This window comes from Acomys russatus, chromosome 8 (assembly GCF_903995435.1).
Source record: "Acomys russatus chromosome 8, mAcoRus1.1, whole genome shotgun sequence".
NCBI lineage: Eukaryota > Metazoa > Chordata > Mammalia > Rodentia > Muridae > Acomys > Acomys russatus.
This window is the reverse complement of record NC_067144.1, coordinates 22,639,985-22,649,786: the sequence shown is the minus strand read 5'-3', so window position 1 is coordinate 22,649,786 and position 9,802 is coordinate 22,639,985. Positions and strand designations below refer to the sequence as shown.

At 42.5% G+C, this 9,802-nt stretch overlaps 1 protein-coding gene across 1 annotated transcript; it reads left to right on the top strand.

Annotated features, from left to right (window-relative positions):
• Positions 1-429: 429 nt before the first annotated feature.
• Tex55 (testis expressed 55) lies at positions 430-8,442 on the top strand. Its single transcript, XM_051150553.1, has 4 exons — positions 430-1,281; positions 2,284-2,430; positions 3,248-3,310; positions 8,398-8,442. Exons 1-4 carry the CDS (start codon positions 430-432, stop codon positions 8,440-8,442), a joined length of 1,107 nt encoding a protein of 368 aa, XP_051006510.1.
• Positions 8,443-9,802: the final 1,360 nt, after the last annotated feature.

Below are 9,802 nucleotides of genomic sequence, written 5' to 3'. Positions count from 1 at the left end.
TAGAAGAATTGTTCCTGAGAAAGCCTAATTCCCACAGTGCCTGAACCTACCTGGAAAACAAAATAAAATAAATAGAATACAAGAAGGGGAACAGCTCTAGGCACCAGTGAAAGCCAGGAGGCCTCGCTGCTAGGCCCTGATAGGGAATCCAGACTGCCTGCCTATGGGATTCACCTCTTCTCGGGACACAGTGTCCCAGCACTTGCTCATGCTGCATAGCCTAGGAGCAATCGTCCTTTTTGATAGTGATTGTCGCCGAAGCGCCAGCCAGATATCCAACCACCTACCTACTCTGGGCTGCCTCAGTAGGGGCGGGCGGAACAAAGCCCAACAGAATCACAAGCTCACAGGAAGGTTGCCTAGACAACCAAACCCAGGCCCCCATCCACAGTGCCAGGCAACTAAGGCCAGTCAGAAGTGTAGCAGAAAATGGACGAGCCTCCTCAGGAAGCCCCAGACGAATCATCCAACCATGAAAACGCGGCTCAACTCCCAGATAACCGGAAGACCAAGGGAGAAGGAGGAGCAGGCCAGGCGACTAACAAAGGTTCTGAACATGCCGGGGTTGGATCATCTGAGTCAACTGACGACCAGGCATCCAGCCAAGGTGCTAGCTCAGGGTCTAGACGGACTGAACAAAGAGCCTATGAAGAGCTGACCGAACACAGATCGCCTGGCCGTGCTGAGAGGAAAGCATCTCAGCAAGTCGACCGCAGATCATCTGGCCAGGCTGAGAGAAGAACTTCTGAGTCACCTAACCAACAATTGCCTAGCTCCCTTGAGGGGAAAGCCTCTGAGCGGACTGACCGAGGAACTTCGGGGTATGCTGACCAGGTTCCATCAGACTCTGGAGTACCAGGAAAGAGTCAACGCCAAGTATACAACCAAGATGGTTACCAGACGGAAGACTTTACTGATGAATACCGGTTTAGTGAGGATGAGGAAACCGACTATGAACATGGAAAAGAGGCTGACTATCATTTATACTGCAAAACACTTGGCCAGTCTGATAACCAATCGTCATCCGAAGACAACAAAGACGTCAGAGCAGCTGACCATAAAATCCAGCCTTGCATGTTTGAAGATAGTCCAACAGAAATCAGATCCAAAGTTTCAACTGGAGGGGAAACAGAAAGCTCAGGCACTATCCAAGGCTACAACCCACCCGACACCGAATTCACCAGTGACACCCAGTCCTCATATGAAAAACTGCCCTCCATCACAACCAAAGTGTACTATTCCTCCAGTCAAGATAAATATCAAACCACAGAAATCACTACTGTAGGTAAAAGGGAAGTTGGAGGCCGAGATAGGACCTATGGGGTTGGGAGCAAGATCACCAGATAGAAAGATTCGTGCTAAGTCAGAGATGAGACATAAACCCACATGACTAGCATCTTATATAAGCAACCCATAGGTTTCAAGAAGGCATGGCACAAAAGAGATACACTGCCTTCTAATGATCCTCCGGCCACTGAGGAAGGATTGGTGAACCAGGACTTAGGAAACCAATGTTTCCAGTTCTACCACTAACTCTGTACTACTAAATCACTTCACATCCTGGGTTTCTACCATAGCAAGGGAATTCGAAGGTACCTGGAAACCCTTCTGTGAGAGGAAGTATTCGAAGTAGACAAACCGAAGGCAGCTTCCCTCCAAGTTTTGAGGTGTGCTTTACAGTGCTTAAGGATGAGTTAGGCCTCTCAATGAACTGGCCCTAGCCAGCCATGGTGGTGCACACCTGCAATCCCAGAACTTGGGAGACAGAGGCAGGCGGATCTCAAGTGAGTTTGAGGCCAGCCTGGTCTACAAAGGGGGTTCAGGACAGCCAAGGCTACACAGAGAAACCTTGTCTCAGAAAAAAAAAATAGTGGGATTACTGGGACAAATATATTTTCTTTAGTGGTGTAACTATTGGAAAGCTAGCCATGCTTCTGTAAATAGTGTTTGATCCATCTTCTGTAAGGAACCCTTAAGGTCATTAGCCTCTCTCTCTCTCTCTCTCTCTCTCTCTCTCTCTCTCTCTCTCTCTCTCTCTCTCTCACACACACACACACACACACACACACACACACACACACGATGAAACTAGCATAGCCAGCATATCTTCCTTAAGTGTTAAATCCCTTGATGTTAAATTTCATCAAATTTAGATCCCACTGATCACAACAGCAAAACAACAACAACAACAGCAACAGCAACAGCAACCACAACAACCATGTGATTACTTTTAGGTTTATTTAAAAAAAAAAATAAATGTTTGGGGTAATCTTTCAATTTCAGGATGTTACTACAGAATTTGAGCAAAGAAAGGGCTCACAAAGGCACAGCCACACTCCCAGGAGGCGGTTTCCTCCCATCGTTTTTGAAGACCCTTATCAAGTTGCACTGCGCTACATGGAGAAGCACAACATTCTCCAGGTGTTCCAGGTAAAGCTCCTGGCGCTCAACCTTCCTTCCCGGCTGTGGACTTTAAAGGTGGTAGGAGACAGTTTGCTGAAAAGGGTTGGGGCGGGGTGGAGGAGTACAGTCTATTTCAGGAATTAAGAAAAGGAGTGGATGAGAAACAGCATGAAAATGACACCATGATGTTACACCCACCAAGGGCATTTGGGACCACCTCTTTGGTCTTGGAAACAACCAAAAATACACATGGCTACTTATTGTTAAACTTTGATCCCCCCACATTTGATCTTAATTTGCCTGATTTCATCCAAATAAACAAAGCAAGGTGGCTAGAGAGATAGCTCAGCAGTTAAGAGTTCTGACTGCCCTTCCAGAGGACCTGGGTTCAATTCCCAGCACCCACATGGCAGCTCACAACTGTCTTATAAGTCCAACATCTGACACCCTCACACAGACATACATGCAGGCAAAACACCAATGCACATAAATAAAAATAAATAAATCTTTTTTTTTTTTTTTTAAGAAAGATGTGAGCTGGAGAGATGGCTCAGAGGTTAAGAGCACTGACTGCTCTTCCAAAGGTCCTGAGTTCAATTTCCAGCAACCACATGGTGGCTCACAACCATCTGTAATGTGATCTGATGCCCTCTTCTGGCCTGCAGGTGTACCTGCAGGCAAAGCACTATATACATAATAATAAATAAATCTTTTTTTTTTTTAAAAGAAAGATGTTAGAAGACATATGAATGTCTTTAAGATGGCTATGAGATATCCCAGGGTAGTGGGATACTGACTACAAACCTCTCAGAACCAAAGTATGGTACGTTGTGCTTTCTCTCAGCAGATCACTGAAAACCTAGTCTATGAAAAGCCAGACGATCCCTTGGATTTCATGCTAGGCCAGGTATGGAGTGGGAGAGTGAAGCAACACTTCTGTTCTCAGTGTTGGAAACGGCATGTGTGCAGCCAGATGAACAAAGCAAACCATGAACAGCTCCAAGTCACCACAAAGGAAACACACCGGCAGCCTTCATTCAAGAGTGTTTATTAAAGCATAGAACAAGGGCTAGGTATGGTGGCTCACATCTTTAGTGCCAGTGCTCAGGAGGCAAAGGCAGGCAGATCTCCATGACTTCAAGGCCAGCTAGGACTATTTAGTGAGACCCTGTCTCAAACAGACAAAGAACAGCCCCAACATCACAGAAGCTGTTCTCACTCTCTCATTCACTTGCTCGCTTGTCTTTAAATTTTTGCTAGTGATCATGAGTCATGAAACGCTCTTGTTTAGACTGGTGAGCTCTCTGAACTGTTTTTGAATTGAATCATCTAGAGCCAGGGTTTTTGTTGTTGTTGTTTGCTTGCTTTGTTTTGTTTTGTCTTGTTTTTTGTCTTACCTCTTTTGCCCAAAATTCTGTCTGTGAGATGGATTCACGTGTTGCATGTAGCTATTCATCCACTTTCACCACTACATGCTTTTTCATCATGGAGAATACCGTGGCCAACCCATTTTCTTTTTCATGGACAAGTAGAATATTTCCAATTTGGACTATTAACAAAAAAAATTTTTTTTTTGTTATAAGCTTTCCCATGTAATGGCTTTCATTGGCACATTTCTCTTGGAAGAGAGCTGTAGAGCGTGTGTTTGCTTAGCTTCAGGTGGATTGTTTCTGTTTTCTAGCATCAATGTGCCAGGTTACACCCTCCCCAGCAGCTCTGTAGCTTTTCCACCCCTCACTGTTGTCACTGTCCTTAGCCATGGCTTTTTAGGTAAGCAAGTAGTAAGATTTACTGTGACCTTTTGCCTTTTCCTAGCTAATAGAAAGTTTCTAGTGTTTCCATCTGTTTACTGACCAGTTGTAAACATTTATTTTTCTATAGTATTACTTCATGAGTTCGTCCTCTTCACGTGTGGCCTGGCAAGGCAGTCCCTGTCAGGGAAGTGATTGAAAAGCAGGCAACAAAAGTCCATGTCAAAGAAAGTCCCTTCTCCCCTTGCTAGTGGGCCCATATAAAGCCTGAGCTGCCCATTGGCTACATCTATGTAAAGGACCTAGGTCCAGTCCATGCATGGTCCTTGGTGCTTCAGACTCCACAAGCCCTTCTGGGCCCTTGTTAACTGGATGTTGGTCCTCTTGTGGAGGTCTTGTCACCTCTAGGTCCAAGCTGGAGACCTAAGTCAGAATAGTCCTCTGGGGGGATATGAGGGGAATGACAGATGATATTCCTAGTAGCAGGGGCCATGGAGACTGACGAGGATACCCTCTAACTAGACAAGACACCTAGTGAAGGGAGGAGAACACCAACCCACCCACAAAAACTTTGATCCAAAACTCACCCTGACTACAAGGTGTGCAGGGATAAAGATAGAACAGACAGAACAGAGACTGAGGGAATGTCCAACCAATGCCTGGCCCAACCCAAGTCCCACCCCATGGAAGAGAGCCAACCTCCAACACCATTCATGATCCTCTGCTATGCTTGCAGACAGGAGCCTAGCAGAGTTGTCCTCTGAGAGGCTCCACCAAACTGGGTTCAAAACAGATGCTGAGGATTACAGCCAAACACTGGGTGAAGCATAAGAAATCTAGAGGGAAAATGGGAGGAAGGATAAAAGCTCTTTTGAGGAGAAATCCTTAAATTTAATATCAAATGTAATGGTATTTTTCTTTATGATTAATACTTCCATCATTGTATGCTAAAAATTTCACTCACATTTGACTATAATTTCCTACATTACTTTGCAGGTGTGTGTGTGTGTGTGTGTGTGTGTGTGTGTGTGTGTGTGTGTGTATGATGAAGCAGGGTTTGTTTGTTACCTTTCACTCTATCTCTACAATATTTAATTAATTTTGTATATAATATGAGATTAGGTAAAGATTCACTTCCTCATTTACCCAGAAACCATTGCCTGTTAGGAAAGGCCATAATTTGCACACTGATCTGTATTTCACTCATTCAGCATATTTATTTGTAACTGTTTCAAAATAAGACAATTGTTATGGGTAGAATAACTCAGTACCTATTAGAGAAAGTTGGCCCACTTTATTCTTCCTTTATCTTATCTTTGATTTCTTTGGACCTCTGTTTCCATATTAGTTATAAGAATTGCTCATGAGACTGGGCGTGGTGGCACACGCCTTTAATCCCAGTACTTGGGAGGCAGAAGCAGGCAGATCTCTGTGAGTTCGAGGCCAGCCTGGTCTACGAAGAGACTTCCCGGATAACCAGGGCTACTGCACAGAGAGACCCTGTCTCAAACAAACAAAAAATTATTCATGAAGTTAAATATATACCTCTAGTTACACACAAGTGTACACTAGAGCAGGAGTTCTCACCCTTCCTAATGCTGTCATCCTTTAATACAATTCTTCATGTTGTGGTGACCCCTAACCATAAAATTATTTCATTGCTACTTTACAACAGTAATTTGGTACCATCGTGAATCATAATGTTAATATCTGATATACAGGATATCTGAGATGTGACTCCCAAAGGGGTTACAGCCCACAGGTTGAGAACCACTGCACTCATGGGATTTTTGTTGTGGTTTCTGGGGGCATATTTGCATGCATGTTATAAATGTATTTGAGTGGCTTTATTCATGGGCATTTAGTCTTGGTGCTACTGTACATAGCCACTTTAAATTTTTCAGGATCTAAATAGCTGACATGCAGAAATACAGTATTTTTGCTGTTCTTAGAGTCATTAGCCTCACTGACCTGACAGAGTCAAATGATGTATTTGCTGAAGGATTGAGGGTTTCTGCAGACACAAGCACATCATTTGCAAGTAGTCTCTTGGCCTTTCCCATCCTTGCTCTTTTTGCTCCCTTATCGCATATATTGCATGTCTTCTCTTTACTCATCACATCCATCTTTCTCTACAGAAAGACTGACCTATTGGGACTAAGTCAGGCTTGTATCCTGTTCCTCCATTGGGCTAAGTCAATGAGAAACCCTGGAAGAAGAATAAGAAGAAAAGGAAAGCATGCCGCATGCTCAGTTTATTTCTGTAGCCTTTGAGTGCACTTTAATCTGTCTGTCTTATCTTAAGGCATCTTATTTCACATGACCTTTTAGATTCCAGCAATAGGCATATCCCACTTCAGCATGAAAACACTCTCTCTCTCTCTCTCTCTCTCTCTCTCTCTCTCTCTCTCTCTCTCTGTCTCTCCGTCTCTCTGTCTCTCTCTCTCTTCAGGCTTAAAATTATTTCTACTATTTCTAGTTTTAAATGATTGCTTTGTGTCCTATGACTCCCTATACCTATTTCTTTTTTCTTCTTTTTTTATTACATATACATTTATATTTTTTACATATACATTTATATTATTATTATACATATATAAAATAAACTACATAGAGCAAGAAGAACCATGAAACAATCAGGAATTATAGTAATGTTACATTCATAGTGTTTTGGCTATTTGTATTTGGCAACCTTGCCCTTTATGAATCACATTCACAGAATTCTATTGTACAACCGTCTTTCTGGTTGTTGCCATTGTTATTGTTGTTTTGGTTGGGTTAATAACCAGCATAGTACACTGGCTAGGGATATCCAAAATAAGGCTGTATGGGAAGTAGCTACTTTGATTCACCCCTTGACTATTATTTCTATTGGCTCAAAATTGAAAAAAGAGGGATTATTCCCACATTGTCACTGACTGCCTTTGACTAATCCCAGAATTTGCAAGTCGTTGTGGGTTCTTTCAGTTTGGTTTTTGCTGGGGGTTTTGGTTGGTTGGTTGGTTGGTTGGTTGGTTGGTTTTTGTTTGTTTGTTTTTTGTTTGTTTGTTTGTTTGTGTGTATAAGTGTGTGTGTGTGTGTGTGTGTGTGTGTGTGTGTGACTTAGAGAATAGGGCTTGTGTTTTGTCTATAATATGTATCGATTACTTACATTTTATGTGTGTGTGTTTCTACACAAAAGCAAACTTTTTTTTTTTTTTTGGAAAAACAAGCATCCATTTAAAGCTTCTATTACAGAAATTTGAGTTATTTGTTTACTTCAAAATACTTGCTAATTTTAACAATGACTTCTTCATCTCATGATTTTTTGACATTGGATTATTTCTGTTAATTGTTAGGTATTAGAGTTCGTGGCTAGCTATCCTGGAATCACTCTGTAGACCAGGCTGACCTTGAACGCACAGAGATCCACCTGCCTCTGCCTCCCGCGCCCTGTCTATTCTGTTTCTTTTATTCTTAGTTTTTTTTTTTTTAATCACTTCATTTCCCCATTGTCACCTTAGAATTGATACTGTTATATTTTTAATATCTTAGTGGAATATTTTGTAAATCAATGTAGTTTGTCTTGAAGACACTTTTCAGACCTATATAAAAAAAAAAGGAACAGAGAGTAGAGTGAGCTGTTTACCCTCTTAACCTCACCCTATTGCCTCATCACTAACGTCCTCTCTATTAATATTTTGAGTCTGTGGTGTGTTTGTTTTAATTGCTGAGCCAGTACCGACACATTTCCTAATGTAATTTACACCGGTGTCCCCTCTTTATGTTGTACAGAGACACGGTATAGATCTTGTCAAATAACATCCACTATTACAGTTCCTGCCCAGATATTTCTACTGGTTTTTAAAGTAGTTTTTCTGTTTCGTTTTTAATTGTGTTGGTGGGCAGGGTCTGACTGTGGGCACGTTCACACAAGTTGCGGGTGCCCCTCAGAGGCCAGAAGAGGGCTCCTGGAGCTGTAGTTATGGGCAGCTGTGAGCCAACAGACTGGGGTGCTGGGAACCAAACTCAAGTCTTCTGCAGGAGCGAAGGTGTGCCTCTAACCACTGAGCTAACCATCCATCTTTTTGCATCTCTGTGTCATAATGGCTGGTCTAGAGAGTACACCATGTGTGCGTAACTTATGAAGTTGTTTCATCTTGCTCAGTTCAGGGACTTCTGTATTTTAAACTTCTACATATTAAACCCCCTGCGATGTGGTGATGCTGAGTAGATCAAAATTCCCTCTTTTTGTTCTCCTTAGGTGCAGGAAATGATCCGGCAGAGAGACGAAAGGCAAGGCATCTGAAGACAAACCTCTCTCTCTAGCGTTGTTCGCTGTCATCAGTGTCAGTGCCGTGCTCTGCCCCCGCTTGAAAAAATGTGTTTTCAGTAGGCATTCGTGGTAACTCCGCCTGAACGTGTTCTTAATTTTTAGGACCTTAATATACAGGGTACCTTTGTAAATTTCACATAACAAGTTGACATATCTCTAGATAATCACACAAATAGTATATATACATTATGGCTACCCATGGGTTGACATTTCAGTACTCATCCCCACAAGTTCAGGAGGAACAAATGGCCTCTCGTAACTATTCTCAACCTCTCAAAGGGCAAGAGACTCCCTCATGGCCCTGAGCTGCTCACAAAACTCCAGTCAGAAACTGTGTGGGAAACACTTTCATTCTTTTAACAAATGATTATTAGCACTAGGGGCGTTTCATGTTAATGGCAACAAAATGCTAGCACCATCTTCTTTCTTATCTCTGCCTGTTAGATTCTGCCTCGGTGAGTGAGACTTAATCCTCTCCTGGCTTCTAGGCTACAGTGAAAATCAGACATGCTTTACTGCTCTGCACACTGAGGCAAAAAGGTCGTTTCCTTATCACCTTTATCCCCTAAAGAAATCTATACCGTGTGGGAGTGTGTAACCAGCCGGACTGGTGTTGGACAGCAGAGAGCTTTAACTAAGTCTGTCTGGAATGAAAAATATGTGTCAGAAACCATACTTGAGATGATCGTTTGATTCTACTTTCGTATGCCAAATACTTTACAAGTTTTCTATGTGAACAATGGGGCAGATTTAATTCTTTGTGTCGTTAGCTAATGGCGTGGTGTGACTGCGTATCACAATGGACTGTGCTTGTTGGACATTCTTGTCTCTGACATTTATTTCTCATAATTATACCCCCAAACAGCCCTCTATGGTTTCAAGGTTGTTTAGCTTTTTCTGTATGTTGTTCATAAACCGTGCATGTGTTCAAACTCAATAAATGTTCTCTACTCAGGTAAAGGTACTGCGTGCTGACTGTTAGCTTGAAAGATGAACTGCAAGCTGATACACAAGCAGTGAGCTGTGGAATAATCTAGAGTCATGTAAACTAATCGGGCGGTCCAACAAAATGACCTAAAACTGGAGAGGCCATCCCTGTTATTAGTGGTAGAAATGTGCAGGCTACAACGTCATGGCATATTAGCATCCAATCTATGCTGGGTTGGTGGTACCGTTATAAATCATAACATAAATATCTATGTTTTCTGATGGTCTTAGGTGACCCCCGTGAAAGGGTCACTAAACCCCGAATAGATTGCAACCCACAGGTTGAGAACCACCACATTAGACAGTTTTAACAGGGTTCTAAAGGCAGAACACCTCAGATCCAGCC